Source organism: Alligator mississippiensis, chromosome 3 (assembly GCF_030867095.1).
Source record: "Alligator mississippiensis isolate rAllMis1 chromosome 3, rAllMis1, whole genome shotgun sequence".
NCBI lineage: Eukaryota > Metazoa > Chordata > Crocodylia > Alligatoridae > Alligator > Alligator mississippiensis.
The window spans coordinates 85,592,501-85,619,517 of record NC_081826.1 but is presented as its reverse complement, the minus strand read 5'-3'; the positions used below and the strand labels follow the sequence as shown (position 1 = coordinate 85,619,517).

The 27,017-nt window shown below is 42.8% G+C and overlaps 1 protein-coding gene across 5 annotated transcripts in view; it reads right to left on the bottom strand.

Annotated features, from left to right (window-relative positions):
- ZNF521 (zinc finger protein 521) overlaps positions 1–27,017 on the bottom strand; it is a 288,309-nt gene that overhangs the window by 260,027 nt on the left and 1,265 nt on the right. For 4 of the 5 annotated variants that reach the window (XM_019487326.2, XM_019487307.2, XM_019487310.2 and 1 more), the window contains one exon: positions 1,511–1,570. Coding sequence is in view for 4 of the 5 variants with exons in the window: in XM_019487307.2 (XP_019342852.1) it covers positions 1,511–1,570 (60 nt within the window). In the remaining variant the exon portion in view is untranslated. The remainder of the gene's footprint in view (positions 1–1,510; positions 1,571–27,017) is intronic. The other variant, XM_059724158.1, reaches the window with a different exon arrangement.

Below are 27,017 nucleotides of genomic sequence, written 5' to 3'. Positions count from 1 at the left end.
AGAATCAGCGATTTGGACATAGACACAGCTTTATATGTTTTTTCTACATACCTCAAGGTCCCACGCATGGCTTGTGAACGCTGCGATGCTGGGGTGGATGGAGTGTCCCACTGGAGCGTGAGGGGGCCCCCGTGTGCTCAGCGGTGGACCCAGAAGTGGACTGGAAGTACTTGTGGACTGCAGAAGTACTTTCAGTCCACTTCCAGGTCTGCCACCAAGCATGTGGGGGACCTCCCCCTGCAGCCTCCCTGCTTGGTGATCAGCGGCAGGGGGACCCCGGTGCCCCCACAGACCCAGGAGGCACCAGCTGCCGAGCCAAGGGGCAGGGAGGAGGCCCCCTGCACGCTCCACGGCAGACCCGGAAGTGGACTAGAAGTACTTTTGGTCCACTTCCACATCCGCTGCTGAGCACACAGGGCCCACCCCCCTGCATTCCCATGGGATGATCCATCCGTTCCACCATCTCAGTGTTCATAAGCTCCACCTGGTACCTTGAGGTATGTAGAAAAAACATATAAAGCTGCGTCTATGGCCGAACCATCAAATCTCTCTGAATCAATTCAGAAAGATTAATGGGTCTCCAGATTCAATTCAGATTCAGAGGTTCAGCCACCAAATTGGGCCAAAATCTCCTCTGAATTGAATCAGCGAACGAAGCTTCACACAGCCCTAGTGTCTATTAACAAATTATAAAATCATTTATAGAAGCAACTAGTCCTCACATGCTGTATGTATATAAAAATAACTCAATTAGGATACATATAAAGATAATGAGAAACTGTTGAGGGTTGGGGCTAGTTTTGGAGGAGAGAGAGGCCGGGGTAAGTACAGACAGTCAGAAAGCCTGGGGTTGAACTGATTCAATCTTTGCAGGTTAGTCTAAGCTGCATAGATTGAACCCATAGGCAAATGAACAGACATTCACTTTGATTCTGGAAATGCAGCCATATGCCTGCAGTGGTGGGGGAGGGGCAAAGGAGTTTGCAGGAGAGGTGCAAAGCATCCTGGGATGCTGAGGGGCTGTGAGTTAACGTGAATTTGGAGGTGATATGGGACAAAAGTTCAATAAACCAATTTGACCTATACCAGTTAAGTCTGATACTACATCCATCCAGGCTTATCTTAAACCAGTTTCAGCCACTTTGAAAGAGGTTTAGGTGCACTGAAATTCTTCTGTGTTATAGATTTGAACCAAGTTCTGATCACTTATACCAGTTTATGTGTAATTTCTGTCCCTAGCCAGGGAGTGTGCAAGAAGTAGGGTGAATGAATATGAAGGAAAGTTTTTCGGTAAAAAAAAACTCATGCAGGACTTCAAAAAACAGAGATTTCCCTTTCAGTAGGATATACTACTAATGATTATCTGGAACTGAAAAGTGACATGTATTTATTTTCTGAGCTCATAAATGTATTAAGTTGTAAGTTGATATCCAATAGAATAAGAGCATGGGTTGAAAAAATAAATCTCACAATGTTGAAAGAGAGTAAGCAAACACTAAAAAAGAATTACCAGTCTGAGCAGCTGTCTGTCCCACACCTCCCTGCTGGTCCTCTGTTTCATTTTCTTCTACTGTCAGGAAAAGGTAAACAAAAAAGAAGATGTTAGATAAGTAGTCAATGGGAGTATCATTTTGCTAGCTTCAGTTCTAAAACCAGCAGTGCTCATGCAACATGGTGAAAGAACCTTGACTTGTTCAGAATCACTGCAAGGTGCAGAACCTCACAGCATAGTACAGCATCACATTTTGTGCAAAAATGCAAACCTTCTATACAGCAATGAGCAAATAAGTTTCACAAATTAAGAAATAGACTACATTTTCTCTGTGATACTTGTTTTCAACCTACTCTAAAGCATTCTGTTATATAACTAAGTTATAGAATAAGTCAGGGCTTAAAGACACTCTGATTTTCCATTGGTAAGTGAGAAGCCTTTTTTTCCCCTTGGCAAACCATGCTAAACCATACATTTCTACTGAATTTAAATTTTCATTTGCAAAATGTAATTTTACAGTGGTGCAGGCAACCTTGCAAAGATGAACCAACCCCAGGCTAGTGTCTTTACCTTGGCTCACTATTTTCCTATGCAGCAAACATAAAATAACAAGACTCTTAAACCTGGCATTCAAAACCCTGTGGACCATACTGAAAGCTATCAGAATCATGTCAGACTCATTCTGCTGTTGCTTTGTGAAGCTACAAACAGCTGCAGAAGCAGGCACCTTTGTAATTCACATAGGTAAAGGACTTTGCCAAAATGAAGGCAGGGAAGGAGTTAAGCAACAGAACTACTTCCTTATTAGGGTGAAGTTACATGTTACACTTAGACTATAATCATTTTGTAGGATTTTAGCTGATATTAAAGTTAGAATATGCTATCAGCTGCTGCACAGTAAGAATTAATATCATTTCTCGCCCTTACAGCTCTGACCTGTCATGAGAGGGCTGGCAACTGGGGGTGTAGCTAGGAGCTGGGACACCTAAGTTATATCTCTGCTCAGAATTTTGGGGGGGAGGTGGAGGCTGGAAGTGATGCATTGTGGGATGCTGGAGGACTGCAAATTGCTTGTTTCATCTCTATGAAGCTGAGTGAAGTTACACTCACATGAGCTAGATAGCATGAGCCACCGCTAACCCTCACCTGAAGTAGCACAGCTGAGACACTCAGTGGGTACTTAGCATGAGTTACTGAACTTTGACATGTGGATGCTCATGTTTTAAGTGCCCTTAATATGGTCAAAGTGTAATGTGTAACTTCATCTTTACTCTCTCAAGATACAAGAATTCTTTGGGTCAGAGGGGCACTTAAAAAAAAAAACCAACTCTTTCTTCCTCCAGAGAGGATAAAAATAAAAATTGGGAAAACTTCACATTGAATATTTACAGCCCCCAAGAATTCAAAGTTCAGGCCTGAAAAAACACAAGATTGACTTTATATTATAAAAAATAAAAAGTCTGATATTTTAGATATTTCTTGTCTTGGATCCTTGGGCAAGCCAAAATGCTTACAAGCTAGAGACATGCATAAAGAGAGTCATTAAGAAGACAACTACTACCAGCAATAGCAACAATGAGTTGATCACTAACCTACCAGCCAGCAGAGAGACATGGAAAATGAAGTTAAATTAAACCCTTGGAAGATTTCAAATAGCCTCTGTGGGTGCCTATACACGTGCTCCTATGCATTCGGATTAGAATGCTCTAGCAGACTCAATCGAGAGTTCAAATTAGAACACTCCAGCATGCTACAACTTCTCATGTATTTAGCATCCCTGCATTTCAAAAATGGAGGTGGGGGCACTTTAACTAAAGCTCATTCAACAAGCTTTAGTTAAAGCGCCCCCACTGCCATTTTGAAACATGAGACACTGCAGCATTTTAATTAGAGCAGCTCCCAAGAGCTGAGTTAATTAAAACACTCATCCCCCTACCCTGGACCACATGTATAGGCACCCTGTGTTCCCAGCAGCCATGGCTAGTGAGCAGAGTCCTCTTTCCAGTAGGTATCCAATAAAGATTCTCAAGCTCTAGTACAGAGGTTCCCAACCCCCAGGCCACGGCTCAGTACCAGGCCGCAAAGGGCTGGCTGACAGTCTTCAGGAGAGATGGTTGCCGGACTAGAAGTCCAGAAGTAACTGGCATACTGTGGAGCAGCAGCCAGCCCTTTTTTATACTCAGTATAAAAAAGGGCTGGCTGCTGCTCTACAGTATGCTGGTCACTTCCACACTGCAGTTTGCTGGTCCGCGGTCACTTAAGGTCCATGGTTTAAAAAGGCTGGGAACCACTGCTCTAGTACAGACAAATGTTGCCTGTGTGGTCTACCTGCTATTTTGCTTGAACCTTTTTCAGTAGCCATAAAGTTATTCATATTTCAACAGCAGTGACAGCATGTAATTTTGTTTGTTCTGAAGATGCAACTGTACTAATTAACTTAAAGTAGACAGACAAAGAAATAAACAGGAAAAGCTGATGAACAAGAGGGCCAAGGATACAATGGTCAAAGACAAAATTGATCTAATTAGGCAGAAGGCAGGACAAGGTAGCACTTTAGAAAGGTAACTGGTTCAGAAAGGCATAAACTTTCTTAGGTGACAGCCTAATTCATCAGGTGCTTTGAAACAGCTTGCTGTGAAGTAGCATCTGATGAAGCAGGCTGGCGCCTACAAAAGCTTATGCCTCTCTGAACCATTTAGTCTCTAAGGGTATTTTTACATGTGTTCTGGAACGCAGCACCAGGTGCTTTAATTAGTGAGCAGCAATAATTATAAGCACTTGCGTGTCACATGTATCAGCATCACTGTGCGTCCCCACACTGAAAAAAATGGCGGCAGAGCACTTTGAACTAAAGCTCATCAAGTGTGTTTTATTTCAAAGTGCACCACTGCCATTTTTTCAGCGTGGAGACACATGGCAACACTGATACACACATGAATGCCGCGTTCCGCCAGAGGCTGGGGAGGCACAGTAACTGCCTGCAGGCAGCAGTGGTGGTGTCAGCAGTGGGGGGCATATCAATGGTGAGCGGGGAGCTCCCACAGATGGCCACCGTGGTGTCGGGGGGGGAGTGGCCAGCAGCAATTGGGGACTGCCCACAGATGCTACTGGCAGTGTCACTGGTGAATGGGGTGGGGACAAGCGGCGGCTGCCCACAGGTGTCAGCAGTATTTTTTGCAGGGATGCACCATCAAGCTCAGGGAGTGCATGTGCACCCGTGTGCACCCCCTACACATTGCCAGACATGACATGGAAGGCTGCCAGAGCATGTCAATTCCCATGCTCCAGCAGACTCAATTAATCGAGTCTGCTCCAACACGCTGGATTGCCTGCCTTCTGCCTGACTTCAGATTAACATGGGTAACTACTTCTTATTGATCCATTGAACTATCATCAATAAAGGGAGTACTATGGTGAGTATAACTCCATAGACAAGCGGGTCTCAACAATTTTAGGCCCTAGGCACTCCTTCATTTCGTTTGTGAATTGAGCTGCACCCCATTTGAAAAAACTTGCTTATTACAGTGCTTACATCCTTGTACAAGGACTGGGAGTGGCCAGGCAAGGACAAGCATGTGCAGTGGTGACGTGTAGAGGGTGCATGAGGGTGCATGTGTACCCCTTGAGAGCACTGGTGCACCCCCTGTCAGGCTGCACTCCCCGCTTAGGCAACGGGTGGGGGGGGCAGGTGGGAGCACGGTGCCTCCCCGCAAGTGCCAACTGGAATGAAGTGGTGGATGAAGTGGCTGTAGCTGCTTCCAGGAGCTCTGCAGTCAGTTTTAGGTAAGTGCGATCAGCAGCGGGGTAACCTCCCCCCGGTTGGTGAGATTGGCCGTGGGGGACCCCCCCCCGGTCACTGACTCATATGGCACCAGGTGCCCATGAGCGTGTGCTCGCCTCCCTCCACAGGGGCCAGACAGTGAGTGGTGGGAGGAGGAGAAGCCAGGCACAGACAAGCAAGTGCTTACCTCCTTGTTCCCTGCAGTACACTTCAAAGGCTCTCACAATATCCCAGCTGAAGATCACTGCTGTATACAGATGTAATTTCGGTTCATGACCCCACAATCCCCCTAGCATATGGACTGACTCGCATAACCACTAAACAGCAGCAATTTTAAAAAAGACTGAAACTCTGCAAAAAGAGTTGGATAGTTGCTCATCGCTATCTTTGGAAACGTCCTTTGTTAAGAATGGATCTCATATGCCAAGAGAAAGGCCCATCTAACATGGAATTCATCCTAGTCATCAGTGCATGATAATCAACAGCATTAAATATACTGATCGTCTATCACTAAAATCCCACATCATGTCATCTGCTGTGAGACTATTTGAATTCAGACGAAAATGAGGTTTTATATGCCAACCTCCTCTTTAAGTCTCCATATGGAATTGAAGTGCCAAAGCACACAACAACTATTCCAAAACCAAGGAAGTTTAGAAACCAGACAGCAGTTTCCTAGGATGTTAACAAGATTCACTTAAGTTTGCCTTGACTTCTGTAATTAAGTATATGCAGTCTGTTAGACTATGTGCTTCCTTTGAAATACTTTGACTGCTTGCACCAATAAATATTCCAGAACCTTCCCCCTACAATTTTTCCTCCTCCCCCATCCACTCGCACACAGAAAAAAATGTTAATTTGCAGTATTGACTGAAAGGCACATTGTAAACTCACCACATCAGTAAGTGGATGGAAAAAACATGGCTACTACTTCACAAAATACTTCATTTATTTTTAAGTTAGTAGGAAATATACCATAGTATATTTTAGAAAAATAATTGTTAGAAGAGATTTAAAATTGGAGTAATCTTCCACTGGGAAATAAGAAACATTTCTGTATGACAATTCTGCAGCATGCAGATTATCAAAGTTCAACTTATATATTTGTTAAACTAAAAAAGGAAATAAACTTCTGACCACCATGTAAGCAGGTAACTGTGGTTACCATCTTTCTACATTGTTGTTCCAGCTCTTCAAGGATTCTGAGTCACAAAAGAGCCAAGTAGGTCACAACAGGCCACTGTAAGAAGAACTTGCCAATAGCATTCAACCAAGCTGAAGTGTCTGTCAAGAAAATTAAGCCTTTGTTGAATGAAAAATATGGTAGGAAGGAGGAAAAAAATATAAAAGCTTGAGAATAATGGGTACCTTTGCATAAACAGAATTAGTCTACTAAATAACAACCAGGCTTTCCTTGTCAAGAAGGTAACATCCTTCTTCCAACCCATACAGGAGTTTGCTACATTTGATAACTAAATCATTTTGTAGTTCAGCATTTCAAGCCTTCCCATGGAAAAGTTACAAAATCTTTATCCTACTGAACCATTTTGTTATCAAGCCATGTTCAACTCACTCGGATAAATATCACCCTACAGTTCACAATCAATTTCACTGTTAACTTCCCCCCAAGTATTAACCAAGGAATTCTGTTTCCTTTCAGTAAATGAAGACAATTTTAAAACAAAACCTTCTACAAAATGCTTTACATTGTATGTCAATATGACAAGAAAGCTTTTGGCTAACAAACTGCATTAAAAAGGAACAGACAAACAGAGACAGACTAAATCTAGTTAATAACCTTAAAAATATTACTTATATTCCAAGACTATAGTTGTGAACAATAATGTCCTCTTAACATTTTAAATATTTGGCATGCCCTACATCAGTAACTACCAAATAGTGAGAATGATGGATTATCAATGAAGGAAGAACCCTCAGGGACCAGGAAAAGCAAAAGCTTGTAAACCCCAGGATCTGAATAGGTTATGCTTAGGGTGACCATGTGTCCCAGATTGGCTGGGACAGTCCCAAATTTTGCAGGATGTCCCAGCATCCCAGCCGATTGGTGTAAATTGAAGCAAAAGTCCTGGATTCAGGTGCTGCAGGAAGAGGCAAAGGCTACTGTCACCCTTAGTGCCTGAGCCAGCTCCTGCTGAGCAGTAGCTGAAGGCGGGGTGGGTTGGGCACTGCCCCTCAACCGGGATGGCTGCCTGCCGCCTGCAGCCTTGTTCCCTGCTGCTGCGAAGGCCCAGGCTGCACATGGCAGCCCTGGGTGGCTGCCAGTGGTGAGAGGGGTGGAGACACTCCCAGCCAGGTCCAGCATCTGCACATGGGGTATGGAGCCAGCCACAGCCTCCACGTTGTCCTGCCCCACCCTGCCATCAGGGCTCCTAGAAGCCATGGGTGTGTATGTGTGTACGCACATGTGCACACACGGTCGGTGGAGGTATGTGTTTACATTAGCACTGCCCGACCCAGATTCCCTTACCCTATTCCCAGATTCCTTTAACAATATGGTCGCCCTACTTATGCTGTAATGTTATGGCTAAATATTAATTCTAGATACTATTGTGATATCATTATTTCAGATTTAACAAGATTCCTTGTCTGCACAATTAAGTGTTTATGACCACAGGGTCACCTGTTTTGCTAGCTGTGGAAACATTACTTTGCTGGCTAGATCAAAAAACAGTGCCAGCTTCTAAAAGAACTAAATTATCAATACCCTGCTATGCATTTACTTGATTACATTTAAAAAGAAAAGTACTTCGAAACACAAACTGCTTGCCAAAATAACTGTGGCAGTGCACTTCTCGACGGTCAAAAAATCTGTCTGCATTAACGTTTTTAAAAGATAATTTCAATAGGGACAAAATAGAATTCGATCATTTCACTTCTTTCTTTCTAAGAACTTGTAGCTTGGACCCTGATCAATTTTTAAACTTTGCTGAAAAAAAACCTGTTTCTAAATAAGAAGTTTTATCTATGTGGAAGGTTAGGCTGCTAAGCTTTGGTTGTAGCTACTTGTTATCCAGAGCCAACCCTGGTTTGAATTCAGACCATTTCACATGCCCAGAACTAGAAGATTCCAAGCAACAAAAAAGGTAACACTATTATGGCTCTTTCCTTTTTTGTATACAATTAGCGTCACTTAAGCCAGTAAGTGGCAGGAACAAGCAAGATCTGACACAGGTTCTGAAAATGTGGTTAACTTCCCATTACTCTACAGCAGCCTCTACCAGCTAAGCAGGATTTCACCCCTTCTGCATAGAAACTAGTCAGTGTGACACAGGGCATGACTACAGGGGAGGAAGAGCCTATAGAGCTAACACTGAAAAAATTCATACATTCCCCTTTGCCAAGGACCCAGATCTCACTAAATAACTAGGCTGCCCCACATGGAAGAGTCAGTCTGCCGGAGTTAATGCTATAAGAAACCGCCAGACAGCAACAGTGCATGCTTGAGAAGACCTTGTAGGGAAGAGAAATAGATGAAAATAGAAATGGAAAAAGGAGCATTTTCACTAAAAGGGAATCTTTTATGGAGAACATGGGCTATGATTTATGGCTTTTGAGCTATTGCAAACTATAATAAAATAAAAGCCACAGATAATTGAAAAAAGTCTATTTTCTTCTACTCTGTGTGGGTTAATAAATTTAAAAAAAATACATACTGCCCTGAATGTCTGAGGCTCTTCTCAGCTTGTTAAACAAAGCAAGAGAAGCCACATATCCCAAAATAAACTATAAAAATAGATTGTTATTGATTTAGTACTCTTCCTAAAACATGTTCTTTAAGGGATAGAAAACAATATAAACCTAATACAATAACAAAGGTGGTTGGGGGTAGGTAAAAAAATGGTTTACAATATATATTTTTTAATTTGCACTTTGCATTTTCTACAACTCAATAGTTAGTCCATAAATTGTCATAAGCATTAAATTAATCTTCAATAAACTCATCTTGCACAAAGGCTTTTTTTTCCTCGGATGACAACTCTGCAAAGCGTACCTTGAATCTACATGTTTGAATAATATCTGCAGACAAGTAATAGAGACACTAGCCATATTAGCATAATCAATACACAATTTACAGAGTTACCCAGACAGAACAGAAATGAAACGTGTGTGCCATTATTTTAGTACCTACAAATTACTGTAATTTCTCAAAGTATCTTTCTGCTTTGCTTCTCTCATCCTCTTCACCAAATACAAACAAAAAAGCAATCATTCTTACTATTTAATGTACAGGATAGCAATAAGATTTAGTAGGTGGATAACTTATCAGGAGGCAAATATAAGATCCACGCCCATGAAGTGCTGAGGGTTCTCAAATCCCTTTAAATTCAATGGAGTTTAAAGATATTCAGCACTTAGCAGGACTTCTTTGGATTTGATTACATGACACAATGCAGTGCAATTAGAGGTACCCAAGCTACATCTAAACACACTAGCTTAGGTACTAGAAGCAGTCTAGGCACATTATCCGAAGAAGCAGAGTAAATTATCCTGGCCAGCTAACACAGCTACTACTTCTAATACCCAAGCTAGCTTGTGCATCTCTACACAACAGTACTTTCTGCAATCTGAACATACCTTACAATACATTTTTTAACAGGTGTTTTGTCACCCTTTCCCGTATACCTTTGGTTCTTCTAAAAGAAAGTAAAAAAAATATATATCATTCGACAAACAAAGACCCACGCACACATTTTCACTCCTACCACTGTCATATATGTGCCTGAGAGGGAATGATATGGCTCTACTTAAATTAAGTTGGTAAATATTTTAAGTACATTATAAAACTGCACTAAGACATCCTGCACTTTTACTGGTCAATATTTGGTGGGTGATTAATTAAGGCCTCATTTTCTGAGCCTCAGTAACCCACTTTCATTAAAAACACTGAACAGAATTTTTATTTTATACATTTTAAAATGTATATAAATCCTATTACCAAACATGTATTTCAGAGTAAACTCAGGTCCTTCCTCACTCTTTTTTTTAAGCATTACCACATGTCCCACCTCCAAGCAGCAACAAAATAAGATCTTCTTTAAATATACTTAAAAATATAACAGTAAAAAGGGAGTCCATTTGAAAAAACAAAACATTTAATGTCTGATTATTTACCACCAACCTTTCCTCTCCTCACACCTGCTTCTTGCTGGAGACAGACATTGCCTCACAGCTCTCATGATGTTCCTATTCTTTTTATCCTTGTCCCAGTCTGTCCATCCATTGAGCTTTCTTTTTCAGTTATTTTTGTATAAAAGCTGACCTGGGAGTTCCCAATCAGCTAGGCTGGTTGGAAAAATATTATCCTTATGTTGAAACAACAGTGTTTTCCTGGGCTGCACCTAAACTTAAGGAGGAACTTTTCTTCTTCCATACTTTCCTTCGTGTTGGTATATTAAAGTGAGGGGGGGGGGAACTTTGAACTTTCTCTTTTAGGCCTCATACTCCAGGCTGATAATGTCCAAATGTGACCCACTGAGCCATGTTAGGAGGCACAAAACATCCCTGAGAAACTGAGTAAAAACTCCATCCTGTCACACACAGAGAATCCTAACACATTTTTAAACTTATAACCTATTTTGCTTTCAGGAGAGTTAAACCAGAAGGTACATGTCTACTAGGGGTGCACCAATGAAGATTTTCTTGGCCAATGCTGATAGCCAATTATTCACCAGGCATAACAGCCGATACCAATCTGATAACCAGTGCTGCACCTAGGGAGGAAAAATGAGACCTACAGCCTAGGGAATGACCTGCTGGGTGGCATGGAAGTGGAAAGGGATCTTGGAGTCCTAGTGGACTCTAAGATGAACATGAGTCAGCAGTGTGACGAAGCCATCAGAAAAGCCAATGGCACTTTATCGTGCATCAGCAGATGCATGACGAATAGGTCCAAGGAGGTGATACTTCCCCTCTATCGGGCGCTGGTCAGACCGCAGTTGGAGTACTGCGTGCAATTCTGGGCGCCGCAATTCAAGAGGGATGCGGATAACCTGGAGAGGGTCCAGAGAAGGGCCACTCGTATGGTTAAGGGCCTGCAGACCAAGCCCTACGAGGAGAGACTAGAGAAACTGGACCTTTTCAGCCTCTGCAAGAGAAGGTTGAGAGGCAACCTTGTGGCTGCCTATAAGTTCATCACAGGGGCACAGAAGGGAATTGGTGAGGATTTATTCACCAAGGCGCTCCCAGGGGTTACAAGAAATAATGGCCACAAGCTAGCAGAGAGCAGATTTAGATTGGACATTAGGAAGAACTTCTTCACAGTTAGAGTGGCCAAGGTCTGGAACGGGCTCCCAAGGGAGGTGGTGCTCTCCCCTACCCTGGGGGTCTTCAAGAGGAGGTTAGATAAGCATCTAGATGGGGTCATCTAGACCCAGTACTCTTTCCTGCCTACGCAGGGGGTTGGACTCAATGATCTATTGAGGTCCCTTCCGACCCTAACATCTATGAATCTATGAAAACCAATTTACAGGAATGCAGCCGGGCAGCACGGAGATCAGTGCCTTGCAGATAAGTGTGGGGAAGCAAAGGGGTGTGGAGGCAGATTGAGACCCCCATGATGAGGGAGGGAGTGGGACAAGGCATTGAATGGGATCCTGGGCCCAGGGCAGGGAGCAGGATGGATCGTCCAGGGGATCAGCATCCCAGTGCTTAAAAATGGTGACGGGGTGCTTGAACTAAAGCTCATCAAATAAGCTTTAGTTCAAGCACCGCCACAACCATTTGTAAGTACTAGGAGGCCTGGCGGAGGCAGGCTGCCTGCTGTGGGCTCTCCACCCTACAGCTTTTGTCCCGGGAGTTGCGTGCTGGCCATTCCACATCCCCTGCCCATCCAGCAGCAGGAGGCACAGCTCACTGTTGCCACTGCTGCCAGACGGGCTGGGGACATGGTGCAGCCAACACGTGACTCTCAGGCAAAGGCAGCAAGGAGGAGAACCCTGAACCCACAGCAGGCAGCTCACCTCCACCCTCGCCCCGCTCAGCTCCACTCTGGTTAAAAGCACCCTGGCGCTTAAAAATGGTGGTGGTGGTGCTTGAACTAAAGCTTTGATGAGCCTTATTTCAAGCACTCTGATGTCCTTTTTTTAAGTGCCGGGACACTGATGCCCTGGACGAGCTGCCTACAACTCCATGCCGCTCCCCACCATGGCCCTGGGGTCCCATTCACTGCCATGCCCCAGCCGCAGCCCAGCCCCAGTCCCTCACTGTGGGGGGCCTTGATCTGCCACCCCCCTACCCCCGTTTCCCCATGCTGCCCAGCTGCAGTCCTGGCCATGTGCATGCTGCAGCTGTGCGCATGCATGTAGTGTCTGGGGGCCCCAGCCACAAGGCATATTACATTTATCAATGCATTATCAGCTACACCAGCCAAAAAAAGCCAATAATGTTAATCTTCCTTTTATTGGTGCCAGTCTGATATGGCACCTATATATCACTGCACCTCTAATATCTACACCAAGGCAGTGAGACAACCCAGGTTTGCCATTCTCAGGTAGCATGAACTGGTAACATAGTACAAATAAACCCTAAATTAACCCTGTTCTGTGGTTTGGCCTACCACCTTTATCCATGAACACACTCTTGGAACACACTGTAAATCACTTTTTGTTGGCATATTAATAAGAGTAATAGACAAGCTGAAACAAATACTTCTTCCCCAAGACACTCAAAGCTTTTAAAACTTTTTACAGACACTCGTTTAGAACATTATGTCATTGCACAGACCAGGACTGTCCAACTGGTGGCCTTTGGGCCACTCCAGCTATCTCATCTACTGCCATGTTGTGGGGAAAGTTTCAGGGGCCTGTGTGCCATCTGTACAGCCCATGCAGTGCTGCTCATGCAGCCCATTCAAAAAGAAGGGGTCCAGGGGGTGCTGCTAGTGCTGCCTGCATGGTGGGTGGGGAGAATCCCAGAGGCCTGCCTCCGCAACCTATGGCCACTGTGGTATGTAGCCCCCAGCCATGCCAAAATTTAACAGCTCTGCCATAGATAATGGGGCTAAGGCATATAGGATAGGACCATATGGTAGAACTCTAGCAGAGAAATGAAGTGGCTTCAAGTGCCCCAGCTCAACACTGAGACCACTTGACAATCCTCCTTCTCTTTAAACTGTATGTTTTCCATGAACTCCTTTCTAGGGCTGTGTGAAACTTTGGTCCCCAATTCAATTCGGCGAAGATTTGGCCCGATTCAGTGGCCAAATCTCCGAATCTGAATCAAATCAGAGGACCCTTTAATCTCTCCAACTGAACTAGAACCCTCTGAATCAATTTGGAAAGATTTGGAGATTCAGACATAGAGACAGTTGTAAACGTTTTTTCTACATGCCTCTAATGTAGCAGGGGCTTGTGAGCGCTGAGATGCTGGGGAACAGGAAGTGTCCCACAGAAGCACAGGGGGCTCCCCAGCATGCTCGGCAGCAGACCTGGAAGTGGACCAGAAGCACTTCTGGTCCACTTCCGGGTCTGCCGGGGAGTGCACAGGGGGGCCCCCCTGCGCCCCCTGGCTTGGTGACTGGCGCCTCCTGGGTCAGGGGGGCACCTGGGACCCCCCCTGCAGCCAATGGCCAAGCCGAGGGGATGTGGGGGGGCCCCCTGCATGCTCCCCGGCAGACCCGGAAGTATTTCCAGTCCACTTCCGAGTTCACCACTGAGCATGTGGAGGGCCCTCACAACGCTCCTATGGGATGCTCCATCCCCCCCGGGATTGCAGCGTTCACATTTCTAATACCTCATAGTATGTAGAAAAAACTTTAAAGCTGTGTCTGTGTCCAAATTGCTGATTCTCCGAATCAGCATCGAATCTTCAGATTTGGATTTGGCCGAATAGAATCAGGGACAGTGATCCAAATCAACAAACAGAATCACTTTCCCTGATTCGGGCCGACTCCGAATCCAAATTGAATAGGGCCCGCTTCACATACCCCTACTCCTTTCTACTGAAAGATCTGAGATACCTATTTTTTGCCATTTTAAAGAACAGAATCACAGGTAAGGACCTAGTGAAATCACAGAGAGACAAAGGGATTTCTGCAAGCCGCTTGCAGTGGACAGAGCCAATTTCACAGTCTCTTTGCTGCAAGCCCTCCTTGCCACTGATTGGTTGAGGGGCCCTTGCAGACCTGCCCCTCATTGCTGACTGGCCAAGAGGTCAATCACTCATCTTCACATGGCAACATTGGTGCAGCGTTACATCTGGCTTCTTAAAAGATGGTACTGAAACCCTTTCACTTTCCTGACTGGTGCCTTCACTGAGTCTACATCACTACCTCAGTCTCTCAGTAGCTATCTCTCAAATCACATGCTCTATGGCTGCTGGTATTGCCATGTTTTCTTTTTATTCCAGTAAGCTTTGAGGGGGGGGGGGGGGGGACAACAACACTGTGCAAAAATCACAGGAAACCCCATCTTTCATGGTGACTGCAGAAACTGCCATTTTCCCCAATTTCCACAGAAATTGCAAAACCGCAATTTAAGTAGGTCCCTATCAAAGGCAAACATGATACTGTGATAAAAAGTGGGAAGAATATCCAAAGTAGGTTTGGAGCTTCACATACACCCACACACGCACACATTTACAAAGTCATTTTTTAATGCAAACCAATTCAAGGTTCAGAGTCCACATAATTTAATTACAGCTATATATAAACTCCCCTCTCCTAACTTTTGTTAGTCATAGATAAAATAGTAAAAGTGACATAATCATGAATGTAGGCTATTTCCACAGGCTAATACATCCACTAGTATTTAAAAACAGAAAACACACTGGAAACAACTGGAACTATAGATCACACAAAGTGGGAGCGAGGGAAGGGAGGTGATCCAAAATATTCAGATCTACTTGCCTGAAGTTTAAAGATCTAAACAAAGGTAGTGAATGTCCTTGGTGTGCTGTAGATGCTCACTACCTCTGAAAGTGAGGTCACTTTTTTTAGCTATCTAATACGAGATGGATAGATTATGTCTTTGCACTGACTCTGTTCCCATGCCAAAGAAAACTATGGCTTCGTCTTGAAGGCTGTCTTTGATATAAAAAAGTATACATGTTTATATTAATAAAAAAACAGCTCTTAAAATGCATATAGGTATGACCCAGATCATTCTTTATCCAAAAGTTTAATAGCGGGTCATTTCCATGGAGTTGACAAAATTGCTCCATGATTTTCTTTCACTTTTTATTCCTTCTCTTATATTTTCAGTCTTTTACCTTTCTGCATCCAGAAATGTACTCAGGAATTTGTCCCAGTCTGTGCATTCATATTCAGAATTTAGGTTTCCCTAGGCACGTACAGAGTGGCTTCCCAGCAAGCTCAGAAGTACCTCAACGTGGACTATACAGTTATGTGCTCAGCTCATGCCAAAATCTCATTGGGATTCACACACTAATTGTCTCCTTACCTACCACACCTGTTCAGTCTAACAGACTGTTCTCAGAGCATAACTACAATAGTGGGCTAGCGTAAGTCACTGGAGGAATGTGCAGGTGGCTGCATCCCCTTTCGTAATCAAAAGCTTAGTGGAAGCTATGACTCCCTCTCTCTGTCACAATGAATGACAGAAACAACTTTGACAAGAGTAACTGAAAGTATCCCCCATTAGTCCAAAATACCATACAATAGCTGTGCAGTTAGGGAACTTTTTTGGGAAATATGGACTTTACAGTTAGGGCTGTCAGGCTCTGGAATGGGCTTCCAAGAGAGGTGGCGCTCTCCCCTACCTTGGGGGTCTTCAAGAGGAGGTTGGAAAGATATCTGGCTGGGGTATTATGATCCCAGCACTTGTTACTGCCCAAGGCAGGGGGTCGGACTTGATGATCTAGTCCTAGTAGACTCCAAGATGAGCATGAGCTGTCAGCGTGACAAAGTCATCAGCAAAGCTAACTGCACTTTATCATGCATCAGCAGATGCATGACAAATAGAACCAAGGAGGTGATACTTCCCCTCTATCAGGCGCTGGTCAGATCGCAGTTCGAATACTGCGTCCAGTTTTGGGTGCCACACTTCAAGAGGGATGTGGATAACCTGGAGAGGGTCCAGACAAGGGCCACTCGTATGGTTACGGGCTTGCAGAAGGAGAAACTAGGGCACCTGGACCTCTTCAGCCTCTGCAAGAGAAGGTTGAGAGGAGACCTTGTGGCTGCCTATAAATTCATCATGGGGGCGCAGAAGGGAATTGGTGAGGCTCTACTCACCAAGGCGCCCCTGGGGGTCACAAGAAATAATGGCCACAAGCTAGCAGAGAGCAGATTTAGACTGGACATTAGGAAGAACTTCTTCACAGTTAGAGTGGCCAAAATCTGGAATGGGCTCCCAAGGGAGGTGGTGCTCTCCCCTACCCTGGGGGTCTTCAAGAAGAGGTTAGATAGGCATCTGGCTGGGGTCATCTGAACCCAGCACTCTTTCCTGTCTATGCAGGGGGTTGGACTCAATGATCTATTGAGGTCCCTTCCGACCCTAACATCAATGAATCTATGGTCTGTTCAGGTCCCTTCTGACCCTAGAAACTATGAAACTATGACTCTCATCCTCTCAGGCAGAGGAAGGAATTGAACCCATGTCCTAAATGATGGAGAAGTACATAATCATCAGGGATAAAGCAGGGAGGATAACATGCACCCAGGCCCTCTCCCTTGTCCTCCTGCCATCATTTAGCCCCTTTCCAGTTTTTTTAAATAAAGGGTTAGGGGACCCAATTTTAACAGCAGAATGTTTAGGGCTGTGACACCTTTGTGGAGGAAAGTGTCTCCTGCAAGGCCAGAGTTAGATATCCAAGTCCCTGAGAGGGAGAAAGCTTATGGACAAATTGGAGAGGGTCCAGCAGAGGGCAACAAAAATGGTTAGGAGGCTGGGGCATATATGAGGAGAGACTGAAAGAACTGGGTTTATTTAGTTTAGAGAGAGAAGACTGAGAGGGGACTTAATAGCAGCCTTCAACTACCTGAAGGGTGGTTCCAAAGAGGATGAAGCTAAACTGCTCTCAGTGGTGGCAGATGACAGAACAAGGAGCAATGGTTCCAAGTTGCATCATGGAAAGTTTAACTTAGGTATTTGGAAGAACTTTCTCACTAGAAGAGTAGTAAAGCACTAAAACAGGTTACCTGGAGAGGTGGTAGAATCTCCACCCTTGGAGGTTTTAAGACCCAGCTAGATAAAGCCTTGGCTAGGATGATCTAATTGGGGATGGTCCTACTTTGAGCAGAGGGACTTCCGGAGGTCCCTTTCAACTCTAATTTTCTATGATTCTATATGATGTCCTTTGCAGTTTCCATTGGCTAGCCTAAACAGTGCTCACTCAGTATGCTATCATATATGGCTCCCTTTCTTAGGCAGCCAACAGTTCCCATTCATCATATGCAGAAAGTAAGCACCTAACTCCACACGGTGTTTCCATTAGGTGGCAAGATACCTAAAACAGCAGCTCCAAGCTGAGGGTAATGACTCCAAATGGGGCTGCAACATCAGTGGATGGGGTTGCACCATGGCGCTGTCTCCTGCACCAGGTCCTGCCTGCTGGGCTACAGAGCCCCCAGCGAAAGGCAGCAGGGAACAGAGCCCCAAGTCCACAGCAGGCAGCCCACATCTTCCCCCAACCCCTCATGGGCTTTCCTCTGGCTATGCCTCCTGCTGGGGAGAGGATGAGGTGGGGGGGCGGGGGGGGGGAGGCAAGGAGCCAGGACCTGCACTCTGGCCTCAGTTGCTGCTGCTTCCTCTGGGTGGCAACTGGGGATCAAGCGCTGCCGGGGGGTGACAGAGGCCTGAAGGCGTTGGCCCCTTGGGCACCAGCTGGGTCGGGAGTGAGAAGCACGTCAGGGGTGGAGGCTGCAAGTTGGGAGTGAGAGGCCATGCTGAGGAAATGGGGTCATGCTGAGGAAAAGTTTGGGAAGCACTGACCTAAAAGCTAGAACATAGCAAGGCTGAGCTCTAGAATACCAAATCTTTTATGGACATAGCCCTCTATGCTTACTCCCTTCCTCTCTTGAATTATATTTGTATTTGGCTCACTAGTCTTCTGATCATCTATTCAACAGCTTCACCAAGTCATAAGACAAATATTTTTCCCCTGTTCTGGCCCTTCAGCTATGTAATCCAATCCCTTCCCAGCAGTTACACACAAAGGCCAATAGCCAACCATTTCCTCCACCCATTTTCAGAATAAAAAAAAAGAGTTACAACGGCATGCATCTTGATGTTCCTGTTGTCCTGGGATTAGTGAATCAGAAAGTTCCTTCCTTGTAATTGTGTTCCTTGGAAATGGAGAATAATTAATGCCCCCCCCTTTCCCAACAGGCACACATACACAAACAGAGACTATTGAAGTTGGAAACTTCACTGACACCATTAGAAAAAAAGAATGCCAATATAATTCAGTGCAAAAGGAAGTTTGGTCAACTAAAGCTTTACCTAGTCTTTCCAAGGACATAACCTCATAATGACAACAAAGCATTTTAATAAGGTTTGTTTTTTACCAAACGAAAAAAAAAAAAAAGAAAACTAACAAAAAAAGAAATCACTAGTTCCAAACCAGATGCCAAAGCATCATTTTAAAAAATGTATTAAGCAGGTAAAATTGAGTCTGACAATAGTAAAGATAGTTACAAGTTTAGAGATTCGACTACATACAAGGAAGCTATTATGCAATAAACTAGGGTGTAAATTTAAAGTGCGATTGCTATTCTTTATTAGCGCCCCATGTGGACACTCTTATTCCACATCACAATTACCATGGAACAGCTACTGAAGAATAACAACTCGACAACAGATTTTCCTGCCTCATGTTCCATGTAAAAATTGGGTGCCCTGAGATGCTGAATATTTTTCCCACACTGCTTGTTTTGCACCGGTGTACAAAAAGGTGTCAAATGATGTTCTACCCGGAGGGCTCCTTGACCAAAGGTTGGAATTTTCAAATTTAACATCTTTCTATCAAGTTACCAGTAAAGATGGGGAAAAAAGAGAATCGTTGAATAGCAAACATTTACCACACCAAAGAAAGTTAAAAAAGAGAGTTATTATATCAAAAGAAACATCATGTGGGGTTGATGGGAATCCTTAAGAGATTGAGATGGAAAAAGTCATAACCTTAGAAAAAGTGCACATATATTCAGAAGGAAACATTTCAGACTAATTACACATGCAAACTATAAGGCTTCAGTCTTGCTCATGTGAAGTCAATGACAAACAAACAAAAATCAAGCCTGCCGTTGGTGCAGGATTTAGGCAGTTTTTAATATATGGATAACTGACAATCCTCCTGTGCTTACAGTATACCAAGTAAAGGAGGTTCAAGGGGGAAAAAAAAGCAGCTGTGCATCATGCATACTCTCTCTCCACTTAAAAAAATTAAAAGCTGCATACAAACATATCCCAGAAGAATACGGGCTACATAATAGATTAAATATTGAAAAACTGGGGGTAGGGAGGCTGGAGGGAAACAGAACTTTAAGCATGTTTCTGTACCTTTATATTATATATGTAATATATATTGCGTGAAGTATATATGTGTATATTTTTTAAGTAATAAAGTGGTTGAAAGAAAAAATAAAAATGGTCATACTTCTCATTTAAATAGTATTGTAACATTGGTCAAAAATGGTGAGGACATTAAGAATACTTTACACACCTGTACATAAAATAAAAAGCAGAATTTGGGGGACCAAATTACAAACTCAAGAAAGTAAGAGGACTAGATGAAAATGCTAATTGTAATATAGTGTGATCAAGAAATCCTTAAAAATAAACCCATAAGCTTGCAAGGAAGAATTTTTTCCAACTATTTGAGTTAGTCTAATAAAAGATATCAGATTGACCCAAAGAACCTTATCTGCCTATGTTCTTAGTCCAACACGGCTACAACCTATACCCCTAAAAATCAGCCCTAGCTTTTTTGCTATGACAGTTCTGAGGCATTTGGCTAACTATTACTTAATCCTTTATCCTAGCTAAAACTAAAGCTACTAAAGTTTAGGAGGATTCACATCTAACAGAATTATTTTCATGTCTAATAATTGCTAAGCTAGCATAATTACTCATACTTGCGTTGAAATGTGATGCACACTACAAGCCCAAGTTGTCTAAAATTAAAGTTAAAACAAAAACAAAACCTACTACAGTACTCTATTCAGTTTTCTCATATTCATCTTTTGTCAGACTTGCCTGCCAAGTGTTGCATAATGATTTTAAAGTATTTAAAAGCTTCCCTTCTGCTATCTGACTCTTATAAACAGTACAGCTGAAAAACTCTAATGCTTATGTTTCAATGGCTTTGTAGTAAGAGCACTGCAAATATATTTAAAACTAGACAGGTACACTTTTACAGCAACAAATAAAACACATAGAACTGCTAAACATAGTCCCCATGAGGAGAAAATTATATAATCATGTTTCTGATTTAATTGAAATTGGATTAGAAAGTTGCATTTTCCCCACCCTTCGAAGTGGGGACTAATTTTTTACTTTTGACAGCACCCTAGGAACATATGGAAAACTTCAGATACATCTGGGAAAATGTTTGAGGTTTGTCTTAAGATATCAGCATTCATGCCATATTCTTAAATCAATTTAAAAATCTGGCTCCAAAATAGTCTATGTACAGTGTTTTACACAGAAAATAATTAATTCTAACAGTTCTTTATGGATCCTTTTCTCATTTACAAATAATTACAAGATAGTGTTTTACAAAAACATATGAGTTTTTAATGCTCAAAAATGCATTTCATAGCAAAGAAATGCGAGCTGTTAAACCACTTGCAAGTTACACTGAATGAATTACAGAGAAGCATATAGCCTTTCAAGAAATCTTAGATCTTGGTGGATAATGGTATCCTACACATGTTAGATAAGTGTCTCCATATTGACAACTTCCCTTGTTGCCCGAGTTAACAGCTACTAGGAAAAAAAGCCCAAGCAGTATTTCTAATCCTTTCAGTACATCTTTGTCCAAAGATTTCAACCTTACAGCAACTAGCAATTGAGTTAACAATTCAGAGATGCAATGTTCACCAGTAACAGTACCTGCACCTAAGAGATGAAAGAAAAAGGTCCAAAAGAGCGCACTGGTCCCCAAAATAATTATATCATTGTTGTAAATCCTGAAGTTCGGGCATCATCATCAGCCATCACTAATGTCAATGAGAATTACTAAAGGCTGGGGAGATGGCAAGTCAAAAAGAAACAGCTATATATGTCTGTATTACAAGAAGATTCTGATTTTAAATCGCTTTGTAAATTGATTTTTCAGGTGTACTTTTATATTCGGTATCTTAATATATGCCCTTTTTTGGCTTGGTCATATGAAAGCCATCAGTCTACTCCTGTCTCAAACAGATGGTTTTGCTTCTCAGCACAAATGGAATCTTACAATTTTTCTTTTTGTTCTTCTCTAAAACAATGGTGCCAGAACTGCTGAGCTCCAGAAAAAAAGGTCTTTGGATCAACAGTGCTGGAACTTTACACCAAGTTCACAGGAGTCATGCCAACACTAATTAATGTACGTGTTCATGCCGAATGATTACAGTCCAATCAGCAGTCAATCTAATAACTTTAGCATCTCGTCTGTACAATTCCAAGATTCAGGATTCTTGGGGTAAAAAGAAATAAACATTTAACTGGTAGAAACACAGAGAAATAAAAGGGCTACTGTTCAAAAGGGATCTGGATGTCAAACTCTCTCTGAGCTATTGTTACTACACAGTAATCTTTTTGTTATAGTCCACTACCAGGCTACCTGCAAAAGCAGTACGCCATAGCATCTATGACTTTTGTACAAGAAATATTATACTTCAAATGTTTATGAGAAAACAGGTAACATTAAGCATGATCACATTTTATCCAGTCCACCAATGCTTCACATAAGTTATGTTACAGTTGCTAATTTAGACAATATGAAAGAATGTACAACCCTAAGAAACACATGGCCTTGCTATGATATCATTTTAAGATATGTGCCTATATGAGGTAGAATTTACATGTATAGTACATTTGGTAATTTTTCCCTCTCTTCTAAGAGCCAAGCATTCAGTAAATTGAGTCCAATAGTCATAAAACTAAAATATCACTGCAAGGACATTCATTTTGAAGCGACAACGAAAAATAAAAATGCTTAAATAAGGACTACAGAGTTTAATGTTTCTATTAAATTTGTGGGAAAAGACTTGCTCCCTGTGGTGACTTATTTAACACCTACAATTTCCAGTGATTTTTCACCAGCAATTTTAGCCTAATGGATATTACTTGACTTTGGGTCGGAGCAGATATGGATGTAAAAATACGTTAGGATTGTATTTTCATTCAAACTGTGCAACAAATAGCTCTTTTTTCTTTAGAGACAGTATGGAGGACTGCATTTTTACAATTTCAATGCATTTCTAAACAACTGCTTTCTGATCAAAAACCTTTAATGTGGACAAAAAAAGAAGCCCACAAGTGAAAAAAGGGTCAGTTGCCCAAATATGATAGCTACAAAGTGTGCCAGCTTACAAAAAGAGTTGGTTATTCAAATGGCCAAATTAAACAAGACAAATGAATTATTCTTCCCCCCTCATCTCAGGAGGTCCCAAGTATGGCTTTATGAATATACATAGGGATTGCCTAGCCCTCAGGTATTTTGAGTTTTAACAGGTACATAAATGCTCGATCCCTAATCCCCTTCTTTTGACACTGGGCTCTGTATGGGCTTTTATTCTGAATATTTTTCTATATTGCTGACCATCTTGGACTCCACTCATCATATTCTTTTTTTTTAAGTCTGAATTAAAGATGGTTTTGATCAGTAAAAAGTCACTCACTAAAGATGCCTTTCAGAAACTTACCACAGTAAATGGGACAAATAAACTAGCAAAATGAAAAATAGGTCAACACTGACAAGTTCAATACAACTGATTCTTGGTTGATTAAGAACAACCTGATAGATGAACTTTTTTTTTAACTCACAAAAGATATTCAAATTAAAGATCATGTTTTAAAATGTTTGGGGATGAAAAACTATTTCCAGTTGTGTTTTGCCATGGCCCAGAAGTGAATGTATATGGTATACAGATTTTTATAAACAATAACGACAATTTTCTGTATAATTACATAAATATTTTTATTATTTTTGAAAGGCTGGAGCAATAGCTAGTATTTGCCCTGCCGAGCTTCTTACATAGTTACATGCCAGATTTTGAAATATTAGTAAAAGTTCCTAGCATAATTAGGTCAAACCTAGCAATGAACCAAAAAAAAAAAAAAAGGAAAACTTAATACAGCTCATTCAAAACAAACCTATTTCCAAAAAACAGAAGAAATTTAGTCATTAGTAAGTTCTTAATACCTAGATTTCTCATGAACATTACCTTCATCCATTCCATATAAGAACTCCCTAAAACTCAATTCTCATGTTGTTTTAAAGAAAAGTATTTACCTGTATTGTGTCACTATTCCCCTAAGATATGTTTCAAATTATGTTATCAAAAGTGACAGCCATATCAAAAATACCTTTTATACCTTTCTCCCAGAAAGAGTTGCTAAGTACATGACAAATTGGAAATTTAATGTGTAGCTCTATATTTTATTTACATGTGAAAACAGAACTCATGGTTTTAAAAAACTCATTTGCATACATTGATGCAATATAGTTTCTCAGTAAAATAGTTTGCAAAATTGTTTATTTTTAAACTATAAGTTGTTTCTACCATGAAGTCAACTGCTAACTATTTAGAGAATGAAAGAATATAAAATTAAGGTTGCAATTTAGCTTTCTGTTGAAAAATTCTGCTTACAATGTTACTCACAGCTATTGTCTCTTCATTAAAAATAACCATGTAGTATTTGATGAGTACAGCCTTTTCAATGAAATGAAAATGCTGTCTCTAAAAGCACCCTTAAAGTTCTTTTCTGATTTAATCTGCTAGTCCATTTAGAAATCTTACAATCAAATTGTTCTCTGAATATTACTTATCCACTCAAAAATGGGCATTATTCAAGAAAAATGAAATAGGAAAAAGTCAACTATGTGAACAAGGGTCACAAATGATAATGATAATCTACTTCTCAAAAGTAATTACTACAGCAATAATTACATGTGGTGATTGATTTACAGGTTTTTCAGTAAAACAAAATAAGAGGCTATGAAGAAATGTGTAATACCTCTGTGTTAAATATTAAATGATTTTCTTTAGTCTGTAGTTTGCTGTCACTGAAATCCAAACCACTCTCTGAAATCTAGGATTTCACTATTTGCTCATTTTAGAGGCTCGTAAGCTTCTGGAACAGAAGGAAGACTATGCTCATACCTACACATAAAATGGAAGATGTACCTTTTTTTAAATTTAAGTGTGTTATTTACAGAAAGGTACTTGAACCAAGGTAGTTTTTTATTCTGTAATATACGTGTACACACAAATTGGTACGACTAAAACATGCTCCTAGTCTAACAGAACAACAATTTTAAGCATCTGCTTATTGGATTTTTTTGTGCATCTGTGGATTTATGATCAACTATTTAAAGGTTTAACATTGTCTTCTTCAGTTCAGCTAGTTTAACATCTTCTTACGAATATGGAAAAGTGATAGTTCAACTACTGGATAACCCTATGTGCAAATAAATACTTTTTAGGGAAGCTCAGGAAATAAAATGCAGGCACAATGAACAGAACTTTCCTTGTGGTATCCTTTTAAGAAGGTAAGTGAGGAACACCACGCTTGTTTCCACAAAATGCCAAACAAAAGCACTCCTGAGCTGCACAAACTTCAGTAAACTAAATCCAGACTGCAACAGAATGCAAAGCAGCTAATCCAAGATTTCTTTTCCCTCTCCCCTTCCCATCCCTGCTTTTTAAAAATTTGGAGGCAAAAAAATGAGACTCACTGAAGTCAACAGAAAGTCTCTGGAGGGAGGAACTTCTGGAAAGAGTTTTATTTTAGGCAAATAGAAAACTGCTGTATGAAGTCCTGCTGTACACAGCCGTAAAAGCTGACCCTGCTCCCACTTTCGAACAGCATCACTACACTCACTTGAAGGTATTTAAGGGAGCGAGGGAAGAATCCAGCCTGTTACTTTTTGAGTTAGGAAACAGTTTAAAAAATAAAACCCCAGCTCATCCCCAGCGGGTCCCATTTGCAGCTGGCCACAACCTCTAGGTTTCTAAATTCTCAGCACTTCGTTCCTTCTTTGGGGCCTTCTTCTTCCACCCCCTCTCCCCCCCTCATAGTTGATCCACTGTGGTCTGATGTAACATATGTTTTATTCAACTTCACTAGGGTTACAGAAAAACCAAGGGAGTTGGGGGGGGGGGGGGAAGGAAAACGATGTTATATAAAGTGACACCCACCCTCACACTCCTTTCTGGTCCCCAGGAGGGAAAAAGTGTGAGCGTATTAGCTGTGTTAATAGAGTTCATAAACCACCCTGGCGGAGGGGGTGCTTTTCCCTCAATCAAGTCAGCAGGAGCGGGGCTGGAGGAGAAACGGCCCCCCAAGACTGGCTGGGGGCAGAGAAAGGAGGTGACACTTGGGAGGATGCTCCTGCCAGAGCCTGGGGGAAGGGCAGCAGGGCTGGGGGAGGCGGCAGCGCGGTGCCGGTGGGAGGGAGGGAGGCAGCAGATGGGGCAGGAGAGGAGGCGGCGCAGACCCGCTCTCCCCGGGACGTTCCCGGGCCCCGCCACATTCTCACAAGCCGCCCTTTGTCCTCCTCTTCCTCCTCCTCCTCCTCCGGGGCCTGTGCTCCCGCCTCCTCGGGGCTCAGTTCTGTGTACGCTCCTTAAAGGCTCCTGAGTATTTTTTCCTCCTCCTTAATGCCCCCTCCTCCCTCTTTTGCTCTCAAATCCCCCCCCCCCCCCGCCCCCCGGCCTCCTTCTCCGGCGCAGGGGTGGGGGGCCCTGCACGTGGTCCCGGCTCCGCGCTCCCACATTCCAGCACAGCTCCGGCTCCGCCAACTCCAGCTCCGCATCGGCAACTTCCAGCCGGCCCTCCCACCAAAGCCCACCCCCGGCTCCAAAAAACCCAACACAACACAGGCCCCCCACCCCCGAATAATAATCATAATTAAAAAAAAAAACTTCCTTCTCCAACTGAGAGCAAGAGAAACGGGAGCCCTCGGGCCATCCCAATCACACTGGATCGCACCCCACCCCAAAAGAAAATAAAAAGCCCCAACCCTCTGCAACTTTGTTTCAACCGAAAACAAAAAGCCCCTCAGCCAAGCCGCCCTCCACGCAGAGCCCCGGCTGCCTCCCGTTACTTGTCTTGCCGCTGCTGGGCTGGTCTTGGGACACAATCGCCACGAGCCATGGTGGTTGGCCGTGCACCCAGGGCCAGCCTGGGAAGCAGCCCACCACTGCTTTTTTGTTATCATCATTATTATTTTGGGGGGGCGACAGAGCCTTGCTTCAGAATGAAGGGAAAGAGAGAAATAGCTTTGCAACATCACCGAGGAGGGCAGATTTCCAAAGCAACAACTTTCTCCCCCCCGCCCCCAACCCCCATCCAAGTGTGAGTTAGAGCCCAGGCTTTGGGGTTATTTTTTTGCTCCTTGCTTTGGTTGAAGTTGTCTGCAGGTTGCATCCCGGCCCAATTTGGGTGCCCCCCCCCGCCCCGTGTGTGTGTGTGTGTGTGTCCACCTCTGGAATAAAATGCGGGTGAAGAGCACACTCACACAACACCTCAAAGCACAGCTTGACTCTGGACTACAAACAGTGGCAATTCAAAGCAAAGAAGGGTGTGTTGGGGGGGGGGGGAGAAAAGGGAGGGA